This window comes from Moschus berezovskii, chromosome 10 (genome assembly GCF_049115385.1).
Source record: "Moschus berezovskii isolate FMDL1 chromosome 10, NW_MosBer_1.0, whole genome shotgun sequence".
NCBI lineage: Eukaryota > Metazoa > Chordata > Mammalia > Artiodactyla > Moschidae > Moschus > Moschus berezovskii.
This window is the reverse complement of record NC_142469.1, coordinates 45,605,884-45,629,313: the sequence shown is the minus strand read 5'-3', so window position 1 is coordinate 45,629,313 and position 23,430 is coordinate 45,605,884. Positions and strand designations below refer to the sequence as shown.

General features: G+C 38.6%; 2 protein-coding genes across 2 annotated transcripts in view; one reads left to right on the top strand and one right to left on the bottom strand.

The window, feature by feature from the left end:
• The window catches only part of CDC40 (cell division cycle 40), a 49,864-nt gene that overhangs the window by 1,530 nt on the left and 24,904 nt on the right, over positions 1-23,430 (top strand). Inside the window, exons 2-3 of the mRNA XM_055432954.2 lie at positions 12,716-12,802; positions 20,564-20,693. Of these exons, the coding sequence (XP_055288929.2) occupies positions 12,716-12,802; positions 20,564-20,693 (217 nt within the window). The remainder of the gene's footprint in view (positions 1-12,715; positions 12,803-20,563; positions 20,694-23,430) is intronic.
• Positions 12,052-23,430, bottom strand: part of METTL24 (methyltransferase like 24) — a 163,473-nt gene continuing 152,094 nt past the window's right edge. Inside the window, exon 6 of the mRNA XM_088840636.1 lies at positions 12,052-13,516. Coding sequence (XP_088696762.1) covers positions 13,448-13,516 — 69 coding nt within the window. The 3' untranslated portion in view covers positions 12,052-13,447. The remainder of the gene's footprint in view (positions 13,517-23,430) is intronic.

The window sequence follows — 23,430 nt, the reverse complement described above, 5'->3', positions numbered from 1 at the left end:
AAACTTACACTCCTCCAGCAGCCTCCTGAGTCTTCATTCTTTTCACAGCTCAGCTTTTTGGAGCTCTCCCACTTTATCTCACTTTCTCCTCAACTCAATGCAACGTTGCCCTAGCCTCTCAGGAGACTTACTCTGAGTAATGTCACTGGGCTTCCATTTGTCCAGTTCTGCCGTCTTGAGTATGTGCATTAGGCGACACTATTAAATAGTTCTTCTTGGACACTTTCTCTCCCTCTGGCTTCCATGGGTCTATCCTCAGCCTTCTCTTTCCTGTTCTTTAGCCCTACATTTCAGTATTGATGTTTGCTGAAACTCTTAGTCCGTTTTGCATCCCTCGTACTCTCCAGGCCTTCAACCTGCAGTACTTCTGATGACTCACAGGTGAATACTGAAATGGTTCGCACAGACTCTGGTATGAAGATTGCTAGAATTCAAATCCTACCTCCGTGAGTTACCCAAATTGTGACCTTGGATAAATTATTTAAGTGCTCCGTGTCTAACTTTTTTCTCATCTGTAAAGTAGGGGATAACATTAGTAACTATCTCATAAATTATGTGCCAGCCACACTATCCTTATCCATTCTAAACTCCTTGCTAGCTTCAGAACTATTAACCTCCCTCCCAGGATGGCTCTCAGTCACCTCCAATCCAGTGTGTTACAATATGAGCATTTTCTTTCCCTCAATACTGTTTTTCCCATTTGGATTAATGATTCCACAACCTACGCATTAGAGCAGAGGGGTCTTCCTTTTCCTTCTTCCTCAGCCCCTGAAGTTCATCATTCAAATGGTTCTAACATGTCTGTTTCATTAATTTCTCTCAAATCAATTTCTACTTCTGTATTTTTACTGATGCAGCCTACGTTATATCTTCCTCACTTCTCTCAAGTGTCATTCTTTTTTTTTTTTTTTCCTTAAAGGGCAGGGAGACTAAGATCTAGGATGATGAAAAATTTCTCTCATCCAAAATGGGAAAAAAAAGGAAAAAGTTTTACTCCTTTTATCCCATAGAACTTGGCACTGATTTCTTATCAGTGCTATGTTTGTGTTTCTGCTGAAAATGAGGTGTGTATTCTTTGGCTTGCAAACAGCTGGTTTTCTTTTGGTTCAGTCTGTATGTCTAAGCTGAATCAAATCTCTCAGGCTTTAGAACTGTCCTCATGTTCTTGATTGAAGTCCCTCTGTCTTGAATGATTTTAATCTCTATTTCTCAGGAAGCAGAGGACATGACATTATTTATGGCTTTTCAAAGGAATGTGACTGGCTGCATAATCATTGTATCACAACCAAATTCTCTAATTCATGCGGCTTATAATTAAGTGTCATTCTTGACTTTTCTTTCTCTCTGACTTCCTACTATTGGGTAATAGGTCCCGGTAATGAATAGGAACCATTATTCAATAGTGTCTATGTTGTTTATCAAATCTCTCTTTCCTTTTTTGCTACCACTGTTCAGATTCTTATAATTTTATAATTTTTCTTCAAGACAATCATGATAACTTTCTAACTGGACTTTCTGCTTCCTTCTTTCTTGTCTCCCAGTTCCATACCCCGGATGTCCCTTCACAATGCACTCAGAATGAGTTTCTAAATTCCAGTGTTATCATATCACTGCCTTGCCAAAGACACTCTATTGCCTGCCCAGTAATTTCTAAGTTCCTTATGTATTAATAACATATGAGGCCTGCTGTTCTCCCATGATGACCTCTCCACAAAGCCCTCAAGGCCTATTTTCTTTTATCCCCCTCAAGATTTTGCTCACACTAGCCTGTCTGCCTGGAAATCCCTTGCCTCATGCCTCCCTTCCTTCCCACCGCCCAAAACTCTGCTGTTGTTCAGTCTCAGCGTGTGTCTTCTCCTCTGTCTCCCTCAACCCCCTTTCCACACTTCAGTTGATAGCATTTGCCACATTGCTGTGATTGGTTCATTTTTTTCTTTCCTCTGGACCAGACCCTAGAGCCCTGAGGTGGTTGTGTATATTTGTTTTCATGTTTTCAATGCCTCGTATACAAAATTATGAGAGAGAGATAAGGTGAGTAAATGAATGAAAGAATAAGTGAAAAAGTCTTGAAAAAGTACGTGATTGAGATTCAAGGTTTACTGAATGGGTGAGAGTGTGGGGACGTCTGTAGAACTCAGTTCAATCACTTCAAGTTACAAGTAAGATAATCCAGGAGAAAAGATTGAATAAAGTATCAGAGGTCCATTAGAAATAGGACTGGGGCTAAACCCCCCAGTGCTCTAGTGTCTATGACGAGAGAGTAAGGGATATTGATCATCACTTGTTTGTTAATAAGCTTTATTTAAAAAAGCTTATACCTAGTAAATTTAATGATGGAAAAACATCCAGGGGAAAAGATGTGAAGCATACAAATACATTCATCTGTAATTGTCAAGTTGTGACTAGTAGTAAACATTTTGGCAAAGTATGAACTTATGCAATGTTTTTTAATCCGTATCTCTGAACACTAATGAGAGTTCATATATCTTATTAGTGATTTTATTTTTGAAGTTACTATTGGGTTGTCTTTTCCTTCTGATGTGTAGGAGATGTTTATATATTCTGGATGTTATCCTTTGTCAATTATGTATGTTGCAAATTTGTGTCTTGTTATGGAGAAATAACAAGCCACAGATTTTCCTTGTTGGAGAAATTCTTTTACCAAAGCCATAAAAATAAGCTCCTATTTTGTCTTTCGAAAGCACTATATTTTTGCTTTTACATTTAAGCCATAAATTCATGGAATTAAGTTTTGTATATAGTGTAAATAGTTTTAATAATATGGCTTTGATCTTTGTAGGTTGTTCTACCCCCTCACCTCTATCCATTTTTTGTTATTGAAAAATGTCTTGGCTCTTCTTGTCCCCTGTAATTCTACATATGGTTTATAATTAACTTGTAAGTTCTGCTAACATCCAAGTGGAATATTGTTTGGGGTTGGATTGAATGATAGATCAGTTTGAAAACAGTGTTCTATCTATTCATTCATTTAGGTCTTCTTTAGATTTTTAATTTCTTTGAAAATTTATAATTTCCTGCATCGATATCTTGAACAGTTTTGTTTCAGAGATTTCTGTGTGTGTGCTCAGTCACTCAGTGGTGTCCAACTCTTGGTGACCCCATGGACTGTAGCCCACCAGGCTCCTCTGTCTGTGGAATAGTGGGTTGCTGTTTGCTACTCCAGGGGATCTTCCTGACCCAGGGATTGAACCTGCATCGCATACGTCTCCTGCATTGGCAGGCGAATTCTTTACCACTGCACCACCTAGGAATCCCCACAGAGATTTCTAGGTGCATCTTATTTTTATGCTAGTATAATAATAAATTGTGGGGTTTTTTTCCATTATTTAAATTTTTGACTGATCTTACTACTTTCATAATGGTATATCAGGCAAATTCCAAGCAAAAGAAAATGGCATTGGTTGTATTAGGGTCAATAAAATAGACTTACAATGGAAAAAGGATCACTTCTTAATGATTCAAGGCTCAATTCACAAAGGGGTATATAACAATTTTAAATTTATGTGCATCTAATGGTAGCGCTAGTAAAGAACCCGCCTGCCAATGCAGGAGACATAAGAGACATGTGTTTGATTCCTGGGTTGGAAAGATCCCTTGGAGGAGGGCATGGCAACCCACTCCAGTATTTTTGCCTGGAGAATCCCATGGACAGAGGGCCTGGCAGTCTACAGTCCATAGGGTCTGAAAGAGTCAAAATGTAAAAAGCTCAAAATATTTAAGCCAAAATTTCTATAACTATGAGAGAAATTGACAAGTTTACAATTATAGCAGAAGATTTTAATATACCTCTTTCAATAATTGATAGAATAAGCAAAACAGTATCAGTAATGATATAGAAAATTCAAACAACAAAAGTGGGAAACTGTATCTAAAGGGTATAAAGGACATAGCACTCAATGTGGAAAATTGTTTTAAGCACTAGTAAAACATTTTTTCTCAAGAGGCAGGTCAGGTGGTCTGGGATTCCCATCTCTTTCAGAAACCTGTATGCAGGTCAGGAAGCAACTGTTAGAACTGGACATGGAACAACAGACTGGTTCCAAATAGGAAAAGGTGTACGTCAAGGTTGTATATTGTCACCTTGCTTATTTAACTTATATGCAGAGTACATCATGAGGAACGCTGGGCTGGAAGAAGCACAAGCTGGAATCAAGATTGCCGGGAGAAATATCAATAACCTCAGATATGCAGATGACACCACCCTTATGGCAGAAAGTGAAGAGGAACTCAAAAGCCTCTTGATGAAAGTGAAAGAGGAGAGTGAAAAGGTTGGCTTGAAGCTCAACATTCAGAAAACAAAGATCATGGCATCTGGTCCCATCACTTCATGGGAAATAGATGGAAAAACAGTGGAAACAGTGTCAGACATTATTTTTTTGGGCTCCAAAATCACTACAGATGCTGATTGCAGCCATGAAATTAAAAGACGCTTGCTCCTTGGAAGGAAAGTTATGACCAACCTTGATAGTATATTAAAAAGCAGAGACATTACTTTGCCAACAAAGGTCCGTCTAGTCAAGGCTATGGTTTTTCCCGTGGTCATGTATGGATGTGAGAGTTGGACTGTGAAGAAGGCTGACCGCCGAAGAATCGATGCTTTTGAACTGTGGTGTTGGAGAAGACTCTTGAGAGTCCCTTATACTGCAAGGAGATCCAACCAGTCCATTCTGGAGGAGATCAATCCTGGATGTTCATTGGAGGGACTGATACTAAAGCTGAAACTGCAATACTTTGGCCACCTCATGCGACGAGTTGACTCACTGGAAAAGACTCTGATCCTGGGAAAGGTTGGGGGCGGGAGGAGAAGGGGACGACGGAGAATGAGATGGCTGGATGGCATCACGGACTCTGTGGACATGAGTTTGAGTGAACTCCGGGAGTTGGTGATGGACAGGGAGGCCTGGCGTGCTGTGATTCATGGGGTCGCGGAGAGTCGGACACGACTGAGCGACTGAACTGAACTGAACTGAACTGAAAACATTTTTTAAAAACTGACCATATACTAGGCCAAGGATTGGTTAAGGGCCAGATAGTAAATATTTTGGGCTGTGCTGGCCACTGAGCGTCCCTGTTGGTTCAGATGTTAAAGAACTCGCCTGTGATTCAGGAGACCTAGGTTTAATCCTTGGGTCAGGAAGATCCCCTGGAGAAGGGAATGGCTACCCACTCTAGTATTCTTGCCTGGAAAATTCCAGGTGGACTTGGAGAATTCCAGCCTGGTTGGCTGTAGTCCATGGGGTCGCAAAGAGTCGGACACAACTGAGTGACTCGCATATAACATGCTAGCCACATACAGTCTTTGTCACGTCTTACTGTCTATCTTTCCATCTTTCTTTTTTAAAACAACCCTTTAAAATGTAAGTATCTTACATTTACTTAGCTTGTTTATACGGAAACAGACTGTGGGCTAGACTTGGCCCAATAATTGTAGTTTGCTACCCCATGTACATGCTTTTGAACTGTGGTTCTGGAGAAGACTCTTGAGAGTCCCTTGGACTGCAAGGAAATCCAATCAGTTCATTCTAAAGGAGATCAATCCTGGGTGTTCATTGGAAGGACTTATGCTAAAGCTGAAACTCCAATACTTTGGTCACCTCATGCGACGAGTTGACTCACTGGAAAAGAGTCTGATGCTCGGAGGGATTGGGGGTAGGAGGAGATGGGGACGACAGAGAATGAGATAGCTGGATGGCATCACCGACTCGATGGACATGAGTTTGAGTGAACTCCGGGAGTTGGTGATGGACAGGGAGGCCTGGCGTGCTGTGGTTCATGGGGTCGCAAAGAGTCGGACACGACTAAGCGACTGAACTGAATTGAACTGAACCCCATGTACTGCTGCTGCTAAGTCACTTCAGTCGTGTCTGACTCTGTGTGACCCCATAGACAGCCTCCTACCAGGCTCCCCCATCCCTAGGATTCTCCAGGCAAGAACACTGGAGTGGGTTGCCATTTCCTTCTCCAGTGCATGAAAGTGAAAAGTGAAAGTGTAGGCCATAAAATAAATCTCAGTACATTTAAAATCATAATCACATTCTCTGACCACAATGCATCTGAGCTAATCAGACACAAAAAGATAACTATAAAACCCCCAGATTTGAAAATTATGAAATTTCACTCGTAACCCTGGGCCAAGTTTTTTAGAAATAGAAAACATTTTATCTTTTATTATAGTCTTTTTCCTCTGTATTTTTTTAAGGACAAAACTCGAAAGGTATCTTTATATGAGTTTCTGTTATTTTATCTCAGCCACTTAAGCTCCCATTTTAGAAGTCTATTCATTTTCACTTTTTGGGGACAAAAACCTATAACATAAATTGATAGTCTGTAACAATGGTTAATATTTACATCCTGCTTTATAGTTTACAAAGTGCTTTTACATCCATTTTCTTATTTGTATAACAGCTAAGAAATGTGAAAAGGACTAAAATATAAATAATATTTAACTTTATTCTCAAATTACTTTGAATCAACAAAAGATAACCTGTTTAAACTTATTTGACCCATAGGGTGCCCTTCACTTACTGCACTTTAATTTTCATGGATAATTGAAGCTGAATAGAAATCCTTTGTAATTCTCTGCTAATTTCAATTGCATGCCTAATTGTTACTGAACTCCTCATGGGTATTAAAACAAGGTTGTGATGTTGTCCAAGTTTTTCTAATTAAATGTAAAATTAATAACTCTTCAGTTTCTGAAGAGTTGTTCAGTTTGTTCTGTAATTTTATTAGCAGGAACCAGAGACTGGGACCTATTTATATTTTTTATTAGTTGCCACTGTTGCTTCTTAAAAGTAGTTCTTTTTAAATTGTATTTTGTGTTTGAAACTTGATGTCTCATGGTAAAATGCCCTTAATCAGAAAGATCTGGTAAATCATATTATAAAGTGGTTCTAGCAACTGTTTTCTAAAAAAAAAAAACCACTGGGGAGGTATGAATGTGGCTAAGCCTTTTGTTCTTTTAAGCAGTTTATCATTATAAGTTGAATATTAAGAGAGAAAAGAATTTAATTTCATTGTTATGCAGCTTAACTTTATGGTGTTGTGCTTTGATGCTAAGCCCATGTGCTCTCTATAGTCAGTGCAGACTTGGCTGTGCTTTCTAGGGTGATGTATATGTGTCACGTAGGTAGTGGTCCAGCTTCGGAGCTCCCTTCCTTTATAGTCTTAACACCCTTCCCGGCCTCAGAAGCTGAAAACCCAGATTCTCATTCTCCCAGCTCCCTGTTGGCCAAGGCTTCAGTTCAGTTCAGTCGCTCAGCCATGTCCGACTCTTTGAGACCCCATGAATCACAGCACCCCAGGCCTCCCTGTCCATCACCAACTCCCAGAGTTCACCCAAACTCATGTGCATCAATTCAGTGATGCCATCCAGCCATCTCATCCTCTGTCGTCCTCTTCTCCTCCCGCCCCCAATCCCTCCCAGCATAAGGGTCTTTTCCAATCAGTCAGCTCTTCGCATGAGGTGGCCAAAGTATTGGAGTTTCAGCTTTAGCCATCAGTCCTTCCAGTGAACACCCAGGATTGATCTCCTTTAGAATGGACTGGTTGGACCTCCTTGCAGTCCAAGGGACTCTCAAGAGTCTTCTCCAGCACCACAGTTCAAAAGCATCAATTCTTCGGCGCTCAGCTTTCTTCACAGTCCAACTCTCACATCCATACATGACCACGGGAAAAACCATAGCCTTGACTAGACGGACCTTTGTTGGCAAAGTAATATCTCTACTTTTTAATACACTATCTAGGTTGGTCATAACTTTCCTTCCAAGGAGTAAGCGTCTTTTAATTTAATGGCTGCAATCAACATCTGCAGTGATTTTGGAGCCCAAGAAAATAAAGTCTGACACTGTTTCCACTGTTTCCCCATCTATTTGCCATGAAGTAATGGGACCAGATGCCATGATTGTAGTTTTCTGAATGTTGAGATTTAAGCCAGCTTTTTCACTATCCTCTTCCACTTTCATCAAGAGGCTTTTTAGTTCCTCTTCACTTTCTGCCATAAGGGTGGTATCATCTGCATATCTGAGGTTATTGATACTTCTCCCGGCAATCTTGATTCTGGCTAAGGCTTAGGGCTGTGACTTGGGCTGAGACAGACAGATGTACCCACCTAAATTCTAATCTAAAGCTAATCCACGAGGAAGCAAAGAAAGAACATTTTACGTGGCGACCAGTGGTGACCAGCATAATCTAGTTCCTTCAACCAGAAGTCTCGATAGCAGCATCCAGTGTTTAGTAATCATGTTTGGTAACAGTGACCTTTTGTCCTCACTGGACTGGTTTTGAGATATGATTGATTTTGAATTATGATTCCATCTATATACTTACCCTGGTATGGTGCCTGTTCCCCCAAGCTAATTCTCCACTCTTGAGAATTCCAAGAGAAACTCAAAAAGGATTCAGTATAGTTTAATCAGCCTATGAGCGTTTCACTTGTTTGTAACTAAAAACCCTGACCCATACTCTGCCAGTGATTTTTGTTTGTTTGTTTGCTGCTAATTAGGTATCTTTAACATTGCTCATTGTGGCTACTTTAACTTTTTCCTTTTCTTACTTTGTTGGTACCTTGGGGTTGGTGACTTAAGCTTGCTGCTACTTCACAAAAGTGTTGTAAAGATTATGTGACATACTGTGTCTACCCTGGTCTTGGCACTGATGTTGCTAAATGCTCCTTTTCATAGCACTTACCCTCTTCTAGCAAATTCATTTATTTATTATATCGGTTATTGTCTGTCTTCCCCATTAGAATATAAGCTTTGTAAGGACAGGGAGCTTTGTCTGTTTCTACGGGGCCAAGAACAGTGTCTGACACACAGTAGGCACTCAGGCTGTATTTACTGAATGAATAAGTGAATCCAGATACTGCCCTTGTTTTTTGAAGATGTCTGTGTTCCTTACTGCATAAAAAAAATAAGATCATCCGTGACTCCCAAAATCTCCCACCAACTCCAGACATCTATCACCCATCGTTCTTTCTTGTTACTGTAGTCTCTGTTTCATCTCCTTCTCTTTTCAGAGGCTAATTGGCTCTTTCCCGGATTCACTCCTTTCCCACCCCTCTTCCACAATGACCATAGCTTTTTGATTATTCCCTCATTCTTATCATATGTTTCTCCCTTCTTGCGCCTTTCCTGTAGCTTATGACTGACTGAATCTTTGGCTTGGCCTTTTCTTTAAAAAGGAAAGAAACAGAATTTTACCATTAAAATCCTTCAATCTGGCTTCTCGTCTCATTTACTGCCAGATGTCTTGAAAGAGCAGAAGTTTTACTGTCTTTTTTCCCTAAATCTTCAGTTATACCTCCGTCCTTTGCAACAGGCTCTCCATACTTCACCCCATTACCAATATTGCTCTGGCCAACGTTTTTTGTGACATAAATGCAGAATTCAGTGATCTTTGGTCAGCCTTCATCTTCTAATTTGTCTATGGATTTGACATTTCTTTCCATTTAACTGATATTTATTGAACATGGACTTAATGCCCTGCATTCTACTAGGCAGTAAGGATATAAAATATAAGTAAAAGTCATGTGCAACAAATAATAAATCACACGGTCTATTAGGAGTTATGAACAACATCTCTTGGAACTGTGGATGAAAAACAATTTTCCTGGGCCAAGAGGAGAGAAAGTATCAGGGAAAAGAAGATGGCATGTTATCAGATAATGAAGGGAAATGCACAGGGACCAAAGTAACATTGCCAGCAGCACAGAAAACAGGAAAGGGCTTGGTATTTTAAAAAATCAGCAATTAGTCTAATAAGCCAAAAATGGGGCTCATTAAAGCAGATAAGGATGCATTATAATAGACCAGGCAAGATATGATGAAGTGTGCATTAGGAGGTAGAGAATGGAGATTGGGAATAGGGTTGCTGGAAAAATGTTTCAGGGGTAGAATCCGTAAGACTCAGTGCCTGCTTTGTTAGTTTGTGACAGCAGAGTTGAGGGAAGAGTATCTTCTGTTTTGGACACAGCGAAGTGTTTGATGCTGTGAAATATCCATATAATGAATTTCAATAGGCTGTTAAGTATGTGGATACAGAGGCCAGGTGTGGTCAAGACTGCCGATAAAAATTGGGGGTGGAGATTGAAGTCAAGAGAAAGGATGATAAAGATGTAGACGATTTTGAAACAGAGAGGAAGGATGTTTAAGGGAGTCAGACCGGACTGTTATCTTTGTGAAGTCGAGTAACTAAGTTGCCTGCTTTGGTGAAGGGTGTTTTATTAGTGACAAAATTTTGGAACCATAACTATGCCTATAGTATTATTTTTCCTGTCAGTTTTCTACCTTTGGTCGTTAACTGGTCTGACCCCACCAGACCTTCATTTGTCTGTGGCACTGCTTCTCCAGCATCACTGTCAACTTCATGATATCCTACCTGTCCTGCAAAATTTGCTATATTGCTTTGATCTTTGCATTATGTTGACAGATGTATCCTAATTTAGCAAGAGGCCAGCAGAATAAAGATGGTGGTATGTTAGGGATAGTTCTAGGGGCTAAGGACACATTTGTGTATACAAAGTCCAACTTCTGTAGCTTATTCTTTAATAGAGAGAAGTAGACAATAAATACGTCAGGTGGTGATAAATATAATGGAGAAAAATAAAGCAGGGTAAAGGGAAAATAGAAAAACCATAGAGAGACCTGAAAGGAGAGAGAACAGTCTTGTGGCTCTCCAGAGAAAGAACATTCCAAGAAAAGGGAAGAGTAAGTGCGGAGACCCTGAAATAGGGTTGCCTTTTGGTGAATTCCAGGAAAAACAGATGAGCCAGTGAGTCTGGAGTAAAGCGAGCACAGGCACAGGGCTAGGTGAAGACAGAGTTGGTAAGGATAAAGGACAGATTATGGAGGGTAAATTCTCATCCACTTAGATTCAGACTTTTTCATTTTATGATGGCAATTTTGTAATTTCAGCTTTCCTGAAATGCAAATCATATATGATATATAACTTCCTTAAAAATTTCAAAATATAACTTGAATACCCTAATTAAATTAAAGGGAACTTGTTTATGACATGTTTGATATGTAAATAAAACATGTAGCGGTAGCACGTTTTTAATAGTAAATGCTTGAGGCAGGACAATCCAGGAAGACGGCAATGTCCTATAAAAACTACCCTTGGGAGCCATACTTTCTGAGAACAACTTGGTAACAAGCCCTGCAGGCCTTCATTCAGCTCTCACCCTAAGCAGAGAAGCTACCAAAGGGGTTAAGAGTGAAAGAGTAACATAATCTGACTAACATTTTAAAAGACTCACACTGGCCTCTTTATGGAGTGAGGTGTGGAAGCAGGGACTAGTTCAGAGGGTATTACAATAATCCAGGTGCAAGAAGATAAGTTGGACTGAGTTGATAGTCCAAAGAGGACTTTGAAAAGTGGATGAACTCTGGGTGTCCAGAGAAGATAGAGGGTTTGCTGATGGGTTGGATGTACAATGTGAAAGAAAGGAGTCAAGGATAACTCGGGCGATTTTCACCTGAACAGATGTAAGGGTAGAATTATGGTTCATTTAGAGAAGGCTAGAAGAAGTCTGGAGAAGGCAATGGCACCCCACTCCAGTACTCTTGCCTGGAAAATCCCGTGGACGGAGGAGCCTGGTAGGCTGCAGTCTACGGGGTCGCTAAGAGTTGAACATGACTGAGAGACTTCACTTTCACTTTTCTCTGACACACATTGGAGAAGAAAATGGCAACCCACTCCAGTGTTCTTGCCTGGAGAATACCAGGGACGGGGGAGCCTGGTGGGCTGCCATCTATGGGATTGCACAGAGTCGGACACGACTGAAGCGACTTAGCAGCAGCAGCAGAAGGAGTCACCGGAGAAGGAAATGGCAACCCACTCCGGTATTCTTGCCTGGAGAATCCCATGGACAGAGGAGCCTGGTGGGCTACAGTCCATGGGGTCACAAAGAGTCGGACACAACTGAAGTGACTTAGCAGCAGCAGCAGCAGGAGTCACTGAGGAAGGAGAAACCAGAGGTTCCCTTTTTGGGTATATTAAGTTTGAAATATCTGTTAGACATCCTGGGAGAAAAGATGTTGAGTTGAAGCTCAGCTATATAAATCTCTAGAGTTCAGGGAAGAGATCCAGGCTATAAAATTGTAATTTATAATTGTTCATGTGGTGGGGTTACATAAGATAGACTACCAGTGATTCTCTGGTGGAGATGAGATTTTTATGTTCATTTAGTTGGGGGATGAATATTAAGAGTTGACATAGATAATAACACATAGATTATTAGATTTAGAAGTTTTGGGCCCTGTCACCCCCTTCTATTTCTGCTGCAGTCCCTAACCAAGTCCATCTAGGTGCATATCTAATAAGGTGTGCTGAATAAAGAAGGCGTGCTTCTCTTGAATTTGGAACCAGAAGATCAGACATTTTGAGTTAATAAAAAAAGACTCTCTTTTGGACTCTCTTACTTTAAGGCTTTGAGTGGTGTTGACTTACTTAGAAATTTTAATTTGTTCAGAGAGATAGTGCTTTGGAAGGAAAAACTTTTTGTTATGCATTCTAACCCCTATAACTGTTTACATTATATACTTTTATTAGCCTTTATTAGAATGATTAATCATAAAGTACTAGTGTAATCTTCATAAAATTGGTGTTAAGATGGCTAGTGTGACCTTAATGTAATTTCTAAAATATAGTAATTACTTGTCATATCTTTAATGCTCATTTGGTTTTCTTATAGGAAGATTTGGAGACTGGAGTTCACCTTGACCCTGCTGTCAAAGAGGTTCAGTATAATCCTACCTATGAGACCATGTTTGCTCCTGAGGTAAGAAAATGTATTAGATTAAGAGTGTATTTTGCTGAAGTATTTAAATTGTTGTTGTTTTAGTTGCTAAGCCAACTCTTTGTGACCCCCTGCACTGTAGCCTACTAGGCTCCTCTGTCCATTAGATTTCCCAGGCAATAATAAATACTAGAGTGGGTTGCCATTTCTTTATCTAGGGGATCCCTGATCTAGGGATCGAACCCACATCTCCTGTTTAGAAGGTGGATTCTTTACCACTGAGCCACCTGGGAAGCCCATACATAGGTAGATAAACGGTGAATTTTTCAAAGTTTTCTCATGAAAATACACTGTTTAAACTGTCAGAAAACATCTCCTGTTATATGTTACTTATATCTCAATTAAAAAAAGAAAGGAAAATACATCCTTCTATTCTCCAAAAGTTAAATAGTACACGTTTGTAAGAATATATCTAATTCTTAGATGCAGATTTAGTTAACATCTCCCTCTCGGTGTTGATAAGGGAGTGTTACAAGTTAACCGTGAGGGAAAAAATTTTGGTTGATTATCATCATTAATGCATAGTTATTATGAAACATCTAGTGACAAATGCTGCTGTGTTAAACAGTAAAAAGAGATGCCATGCTGACGTGGTCATAGCTCAAAAATAGTCACACTGTTTATTGCTTACTCTGAGTCAGACATCTTATGAATTCTTTTTCTTGATGATAAATGGTGATGGAAGCACTCAAAAAGCTGAAGAAAAAAACAGAAACAGTGAAAATTGTCAGAAAGCCTTTGTAGAGAAGATTAGATTTCTAGATATTTACCCTTTAAAAAGGAGAAAAGAATGCTTGATTGATAAAATACAGATGTCAGAAAATGATCATTATAAAAAGTAATAATGATACCAGTTCAGTAGCAGGCTCTTTCAGAGCACTTTAAAGGTGGAGATGAGGAGCTGTATCTTATTGGATCCTGGTGGAGAACAAAGTACTTTTTAATGTTTATTCATTTTTTGGCATATAGTCATTGTCCTTTTTTGGGGGAGGGATAAGCTATTTCATGTAATTTTTGCCTGTTAGGTTTCCACAGTCACTTACAGTTTGGCTGGGGCACTGGACAGTGCAGCCACGGATGCCAGTGCTGTTGTTTGAGTTCTTCTCTTAAGTGTGCAATAAGCAAAAATCTCACTCTCCTGCTTTTGAGAGTGGTACAATTTTATTTTATTCCATTATTTCTTAAATCCTTATACCTGTTAAATTATAGGCTGTTTCCTAGCTCTTGGCACCATTTTCAGTTCAGTTCAGTTCAGTCGCTCAGTCGTGTCCGACTCTCCGCGACCCCATGAATCACAGCACGCCAGGCCTCCCTGTCCATCACTAACTCCCGGAGTACACTCAAACTCATGTCCACAGAGTCGGTGATGCCATCCAGCCATCTCATTCTCCGTCGTCCCCTTCTCCTCCCGCCCCCAACCTTTCCCAGCATCAGAGTCTCTTCCAGTGAGTCAACTCGTCGCATGAGGTGGCCAAAGTATTGCAGTTTCAGCTTTAGCATCAGTCCCTCCAATGAACATCCAGGATTGATCTCCTTTAGAATGGACTGGTTGGATCTCCTTGCAGTATAAGGGACTCTCAAGAGTCTTCTCCAAGACCACAGTTCAAAAGCATCGATTCTTCGGCGATCAGCTTTCTTCACAGTCCAACTCTCACATCCATACATGACCACGGGAAAAACCATTGCCTTGACTAGACGGACCTTGGTTGGCAAAGTAATGTCTCTGCTTTTTAATATACTATCAAGGTTGGTCATAACTTTCCTTCCAAGGAGCAAGCGTCTTTTAATTTCATGGCTGCAATCAGCATCTGCAGTGATTTTGGAGCCCAAGAAAATAAAGTCTGACACTGTTTCCACTGTTTTTCCATCTATTTCCCATGAAGTGATGGGACCAGATGCCATGAACTTTGTTTTCTGAATGTTGAGCGTCAAGCCAACCTTTTCACTCTCCTCTTTCACTTTCATCAAGAGGCTTTTGAGTTCCTCTTCACTTTCTGCCATAAGCTGGCGCTTTAAAGAGAGGTAGTATATTATATATATGTTTTTATTACATGTATGTGTTTTTTTTAATGTAAAGTACTTCAGTTTAAGCCACTGAATTCCGAAAATGAGAAACTTTGAAAGTGACATGATGTATGACATTCTTATGTTAGTGTATTTTCTATAAAGCCTGTTTTTCTGAAATTTTTAGATATTGTGCATAACTAACATATTGCTGTGTGACTGTTTTTCAAAACTTTCAAGAAAAATTCAAAAGGTCAAAAAATTTGGGATGCTGTTGACAAGAGAGTAGGTTTATCATTCTTGTTTTGGGTTATCAGTCCTTTAATTTTTTGTTCTCCCCCCACCCTATGTTAGGGAAACTCACATTAGATGTATCAACTGGTTTATGTTAGGAACATTTCAATGCTTATTGTCAGCAATTTAAGAAAAGAGTGATGAGACTGAAAAGTGAAGAAAAATACAGTTTTACAAAGAAATTGTCTGTGACATAAATTACCAACTTTGAACTTTTTGACTGGAGTCTGAATAACTTGCCAAAGTCTGGAAAGTATTACCAGAGCTTTCCTAGATGAAATTCAAGTTCTCATGATTTGAAAATCCATCATTAGAAACAAGATTTAATCTCTTTCCTCATGCTAGTGTTTACCAGAGAGGATATGCCACGTTTTTTTTTTGTTTTTAAGAAAAAAAAAGAGACCACACTATTTTCTATAGTGTGTGTAACTAGTAGTTTTTTTTTTTTTTTTAATGACCAATACAGTCCAAGTTAACAGCATGAGATGTGGGGCTACACAGACCACTTATTAGCTCTTTTGTGATCTTAAATTATCTTATTTTTTTTCATAGGTAGAATGAAGATAATTTCTGTTTACTAAATTATAAAGACAAATGAGATAATATATGTTGTGCTTAGGAAACTCTCTGGCACAGAATAATAAGCATTTAATAAATTATAACCTTTATTATTGTTTATGTTAATATTATTGACATTGATGGCTAGGTAGGCCTTTAGAGAGGAAAGGTTCTAGGAAAAAGGGAACAGCGTGAGCCAAATCACAAAATATAAAGAACAGTAGTGTTTTAGTCATTGTTAGGGGAGAACAGGCTAAGACTAGAATAGCACTTTGTACAGAAGGTATTGCACAGGCTCTGGGGACCAAGGTAGCGAGTTTGATCTTGATTTAATAGATGAGTTTTTAGGAAGATTTATTTTAAAGGTTTGCATGATGGAAAAGAACAGGGATGGAGACTAATGAAATAAAACAACCACTTATTACTCTATGGCAGGTACCACCCTGAAGGATTTGTATGCCTTATTTCCTTTAGCCCTCTCTACGACCCTATGAAGTTCTTGTATCCCTATTTTAGAGTGAGGAATTTAACTGTGAGATTATACTGCCTGCAGGTGCCATATTTGGGGATTTGATCATTCCTAACAATCACTCCCGGAGAGGGCAATGGCAAGCCACTCCAGTACTCTTGCCTAGAAAATCCCATGGATGGAGGAGCCTGGTAGTGCAGTCTGTGGGGTCGCTAAGGGTCGGACACAACTGAGCGACTTCACTTTCACTTTTCACTTTCACACATTGGAGAAGGAAATGGCAACCCACTCCAGTGTTCTTGCCTGGAGAATCCCAGGGACGGGGGAGCCTGGTGGGCTTCCATCTGTGGGGTCACACAGAGTCGGACACGACTGAAGTGACTTAGCAGCAGCAGCAACAATTACTCCATAACTAATGAGAGCATTTAGAAGGCCACAGTATAGTTTGCAGTTTTGACTATTATAAATTAACAAATTGCCATTTTATTTTGGATCCACTTAGAGAAAAGTATATTTGTTAATTTCTCTAGACTTATATAAAGCCCATAAGCCTCAGAGAGAATTTCAGACTCCTTAAAATGACACTACTTTTAAGAATAGAAGAGGGGGGAAATGCCAGTTACTGTTTAAGATCTGATCAGAAGGGCTGCTGTAAATATTAATGTTAGAATGGACTTCAGAAGTCAGATAGATGAGAACTTTTATTTTACAGATGAGGAAACTGAGGTTCAAGGTCATAGAACCACTAATAAAATATGCTATCATAATATTTAAACTGTGCTTATATCTTACAAGATTGAGATATTCTACCAATAACATTGAATTGAGGTGATCTTTTCCAAAATTGTAGAAAATAATAATATACTCTTCTCACCTTAAAATTGTTTATAAATGTTTTATACATTGATTACTGCAATAAATATTCATGAAAAACTTAGCAACAATCTAAGAATAATTACTTGTTAAATAACTTAGGGTTTTTTTCCCTATATGTGAACTTACGGTTTTATTTCATATAATCACTTTTTACTTAATGAAATTTCTTAATTACTAAGGCATGTGTGCTAAGTTGCTTTAGTCATGTACAACTCTTTGTGACCCTATGAGCCATAACCCTCCAGGCTCCTCTGTCCATGAGATTCTCCAGGCAAGAATACTGGAGTGGGTTGCCATGCCCTCCCCCAGGGCATCTTCCCAGCCCAGGGATCGAATCCATGACTCTTAGTCTCTTACATTAGCACGTGAGTTCTTCACCTCTGGCACCACCTGGGAAGCCCCATACTACTAAGGCATCAACCCTCAAGTACTCTGCCTGCTAAAAACATGAGAACCACTGCCTTAGAAATACATGGTCTCTTAGACTTATCAACTAATGCCTTAAATTAAAAATATTTTTCTCCTAAGTTTATAAATAAAGCACTGCTTCACTCAAGTGAAAGCTTGCTTACCTCGGAAACATTTTCTTTTTTGGTACAATGGCTGAATTAAAACTTAAATATGTATATTTTATATGGGAGACTTACAATTGCAATTGACTACAGTGTACTTCTGTACTGATCTGGGAAAGATTGAGGCCAGGAGGAGAAGGGAGCAACAGAGGATGAGATGGTTGGATGGCATCACTGACTCAGTGGACATGAGTTTGAGCACACTCTGGGAGATAATGAAGGACTGGGAAGCCTGGTGTGCTATATAGTCCATGGGGAGGCAAAGAGTCGGACACGACTGAGCAACTGAACTGAACAGTGTACTTCAGTATTATCTGAGCTAAAAACTATTGAATACTCATACCTAATTAACTTGAATATCTATTTTTAAAAATCATTTGAATGTATATTTACACTTAAACTTGGTTAACTACCAAAAATTGAAACGAAGCATTTAGAAATCAGTTTTGTATATTTTTAAATAGGCACTGTTTTGTTTTTTAATGGCTAACCCAGAATTAAGAGTTGCATATTCACACAGAACAGGAACATCTGGGAGAATAATTGGTAAGAGCTGAGCCCTGCTGAATAACATTCTCTGCCTTCCTCTGTTGACATTCAGTATCTTTGAGATCAGCTCTGATGGCTGCCAGTAACCAGAAAGTTAAGGGGAGCTAGAAGATGATGAGTCCTACCCCAGGCAGCTGCCTATATCAGTGGAAGATTTTGTCGTTGTTGTCACAGCTTGAGTGAGTGAGTGAGTGAAGTCGCTCAGTCGTGTCCGACTCTTTGCAACCCTGTGGACTGTAGCCTACCAGGCTTCTCCGTCCGTGGGATTCTCCAGGCAAGAGTACTGGAGTGGATTGCCATTTCCTTCTCCAGGGATCTTCCCAACCCAGGGATCGAACCCAGGTCTTCCGCATTGGAGGCAGACACTTTAACCTCTGAGCCACCAGGGAAGCCTTGTCACAGCTTAGATATCTATAAAGTGCAAGCACATTTAAATTTTCAGATTGTGTTAAAAACAGCACCACAGCTTTCAGTGGCTATGAAGCTGGGCATATCCCAGCCAGGAGTAGGACATCAGATCTAATTGTCCTTCCAGCCTTTCAACCCTCCCTTGAAGCCCCTCAATAAAAAAAGTTTGATAAAAAAAAAAAAGAATAGTACCACAAGATATACTTTACTGGAATATATGGATCTATATTCTTATGGAAATCATAGTTCTTAACACTGAGAATTTTTCTGTAAAAGATGGACAGTTTGACATGTATGACCTGTAGAAGAATTATCCTCGTTTTGTAAAATCTTAATAAAATTAGACTATGGAAATGTACTTTCCTTTTTCAAATCAGAAGTTACCAGCATAATGATTGGTAATTAATTATATGTGACAGGAGTAATTATATGGGCAATGGAGATTTTTATTGTTTTACAATATTTTTACCCCCAGAAATATCACATGCTGCTTTGCAGATGTTAACTGACTATAGCAGTTAGATCATCTGGAAAACTTAAGTTGTTTTAGTATCTTTAATTTTATGAATGTTCTTATTTTTGTACTAAATTTAATAACTGAATGAAGTTACCTGTAACTTCCAGCATTCAGCAATCTTGATTTTTTTCCCCCTACATTTCCACCTATCAGCACAGGAAGAAGTTATACGGACTGCGAAGTCTTGTCCTGTCCTACATTTTAATTTAGAATAAATAGCAATAACATCTTTATCTATAAATTAGATATCTTAAGATTGAATCATTTTAAACCTAGAAATGGAAGCTGTCAATAGAAAGGAATATTATAGTAATTTATTTTCTTCTAAAGTAGAAAAAATTATAAGGCAAATCTAACTTTTAAATTCAAACTTTTGCGCATAGTATAATGTTGATATATAGAGAAGACAGCATTCTGGTTAAGTAAAGGTCAGTAGTTCATGGCTCTGGAAGTGTATAATGGAAAAGATGGTTTCTCATGGTAGTGATCTAAGATGTTCTAACATCAGAATTTTTCTAACATCTTAACAGTTGACCTGTGTAGTTCTACGGTTTCCAAAGTGGGAAGTTCATTTTATTCTTTATTTTAAAACTGAAAAGAACTGAATTTTCCTAATACCTTTTTTAATAGCATTAAGCAAATTATTGACTCTGGGCAGGTAAGATATGTCATCTTGACTTTTTTTTTTTCATTTCTAACATGAGAAAGAGAATACCTCTTTAACTTTCCAGAATTTGTTTATACATCAAATTAAATAACATTTGGAAAGCCATTCTGGAACTCAAAACATTGTAAACAAATAGGTAATCATGGCCCTATTTTGTGTAACTTTCAGACATTCATAGTGTGTGTGACTTTTCAGAATGGAGAAGTTGTGTTTACATTTGTAATGTCTTTTCCTAGGGACTTTTTCAAGCATTTTACTTTTGTTGTCTATTTCCTGTCTTCTTCTGCCAGTCAGATTCTGATTAATCTCTCCTTCATTAGTGCTTTCTATATGCCAGGCAGTATGAAAAGTATGAGGGTTCACATCTGCACCTTTGAGAAACTCATACTCAAGTAGCAGAGAAACATGTTTTTTAAATTATATCACCACTCCAAAAATCCCCGAATCATGGTTTAGACAAAACTATAGTGAGTTTCAATTATCTGGAGCAACAATGTCAAATAGAACTTTCTGAAATGCTGAAAATGTAGTAATCAATAATTGTATGTGGCTGTCGGGCTCTTGAATATGGCTAGAATGACTGTAGAACTGAATATTTTAATTAATTTAAACTTAAATAGCTGTATACAGAGTGAGCTGATTCCTCTTCTGTGCTAGTGGCTGACAAACAATGCTAACAAGCCACTGACTGGTTGTCCTGAATCATGTGAGGTGACAATCTGCAAATAGGTTAATTGGCCCCTGATAATTTAGAGTTGAAAATACACTGTGCAATAATTCTACTCATTCTATTGAGAATTTTTTTTATTTTTTCCTCATAACATTGCAGTTTGGACCAGAAAATCCCTTCAGAACCCAGCAAATGGCTGCCCCTAGAAATATGCTTTCTGGATATGCTGAACCAGCCCATATCAATGATTTTATGTTTGAACAGCAACGAAGAACTTTTGCCACTTATGGTAAGGTGATAAGAGAGTTCAAGTTAAACCTTATTAGAAATGATGTGTGTGTGTGTGTGTGTAATAATCAATTTTATCTTCTGGCTTTTAAAATTTATTAATCTGGATGCCTTAAAAGGGTAATGTGTTTTCTCACACGTATCTGTAAATATACAAAAGAGAAGGTGCACTAGTATTTTTAGCTAAATTTGCTATTCTAAATCTGCTCTGATTTCTGAATATTAGAAATATTCTGCAATCTTAAAAACAATGTTTTCTGTTCTACTTTTTGATAGCACTTCTTACTGAATGACTGTTATATGCAGATTGCTATTGAAATTGGTTAATAACAGGATAGACTGAAGAGTATTCTTGCCTGGAGAATCTCATGGACAGAGGAGCCTGGCAGGCTGCAGTTCATGGGGTCGCAAGAGTTGGAAATGACTTAGCGACTAAAGAGAGAGGCTTAAGAGTTATATTTTTATTTTCTTATGTACTGGTTGACTTTGCTCTTTCTCAAATCTTCTCTGACAAGTTTTCTGTTGATTACTGAGGGATATCAAGAAACGGAATGGCTACAAGTTAATGTGTATACAAAGCTGGGAATCCGCTCTGAAAGAAGATGGTCTTTATAATAATGTCCTTGTTATTGATTCCACAGAACATAAGTCTGGTCACTTATATCAGATTTATTCATATTTGGTGGTGCATTTTCTTTCTTTTCCTATAATCTACATCTGTAGGTTGAGAGATATATTGATTACCTTCTGCTTTGAAGAACTTTTTGGTAGAGTGGTTAAGCTAACTGAGAATGTTTTTATGCCCCTTGTATTTGTAATCTTTTTCTGTCCTATCTGCCATTAACTGCCATTATTTTAAGGGAGGGCCCCACAAAAGTTAAGAAATCAGTATCATGTGAAATATTATGTATGCTGCTGCTGCTGCTAAGTCGCTTCAGTTGTGTCCGACTCTGTGCGACCCTATAGCCGGCAGCCGACCAGGCTCCGCTGTCCCTGGGATTCTCCAGGCAAGAACACTGGAGTGGGTTGCCATTTCCTCCTCCAATGTGTGAAAGTGAAAATGATGCTTTTTTAATAATAGTTGTTTTCACTAAAAAATGACATAAACAAATTTTAAACATTTAGGAAAGAGGGAAAAAAGGTTACCTATAATTGTACTATACTAATATGCCTACTTTTAGTGAAATTTATTCCTTTTTTATTATACGTATTTGTATTATAGAGCTATAATCCTTCTAAACTGAAAATTTTGCAGCTTGCTTTTTTTAAATCAATATTCTGTCCTAAGCATTTTTCAGTGTTACTTTATAATCTCAAAGCTTATTATTTTTAAGAGCTATGTGATACCCACTGATTGGTTTTATCTCAATTTACATAATTAATCTAATGTTGGAAAGGGTATTTTTTTTTCCTAGCTTTTAAAGAGTGATGTAAACTGATTCACTGAATTAGTTTAGAGGTTTAGTACAAATAGTCTTAGTTATTTATCCACAATATATTGGAAACTGGTTGTAAAAAAGATTGTCATATATTAAATTCTATTTCACCATGCCAGGGTTATAATGGACTTAACAGGTGACAAAATTCATAGCAAAAGACTCTATACCTCTAAAATCTCCAAAAAGAGTTTAGTGACACTTCCAGTCCAACAAAATAAATGCATTGTACCCATTGCTTATATATAAGGGATTCCATGTAAACCTTGTGCAGTACATAAAAATCAACCCTGTTGCATCATGAATTTATTATATCCTGCTGCTGCTGCTGCTGCTGCTGAGTCACTTCAGTCGTGTCCGACTCTGTGTGACCCCATAGACGGCAGCCCCTAGCCTACAATAAAACAAACTTATAAAGATTTTGCATATTTTTTTTTTAGACTTTAGAAAGAAGGGCCTTAAGCAATAGCTTAGATAGCTTAAATCTTTAAAACAAGTAAAAAGTCAGTGCAGATACCTACCAAGTTCATACAGATACCTACTTTTCTTAAGCTATCCTATAGCAAGAGTAAGCATTTAGAGCTATTCAGTTGTCTTTAGACCTAGATTCAGAAATAGCTTATTTGGGGGTGAGGGGGGAAATAGCTGGTATTTTTTTTTTGCCTCTTCCATCAGGAGAGAGTGGTCTAGGACACAGAATGAACTATTTAGTGAGTTAAAGACATAACAAGTGAATGTGGGATATACTATGTTAGGCAGCACATGGACGGAGGAGCCTGGTAATCTGCAGTCCATGAGGTTGCTAAGAGTCAGACACGACTGAGCGACTTCACTTTCACTTTTCACTTTCATGCATTGGAGAAGGAAATGGCAACCCACTCCAGTGTTCTTGCCTGGAGAATCCCAGGGACGGGGAAGCCTGGTGGGCTGCCGTCTATGGGGTCGCACAGAGTCGGACATGACTGAAGCAACTTAGCAGCAGCAGCAGCAGCCCCTTGCAAACTAAGAAATGTATGGGCTTATGAAAATTTTAGAACTGAGAACCATTTATTTGAACTTAAATTAGTAAACAAGTTAACCAACCTCAGGTTTAGCAGTCTTTTTTTTTTCCCCTCCAGGTACTAAGCAAGTATAACTTCGTGTTAATTTAAAAGTTTTATCATTTTTTCATGAAAAATTCTTGTCTAGCTCCAGATAGTAATTCCTATCTACTTGTTTCCTCTCACTCTTATATATGGAATGTAAAGCTACAGACCTTTCTGTGACCTTCTCTGATTTGCTTAGTAGCAGGGAGCAAACCTT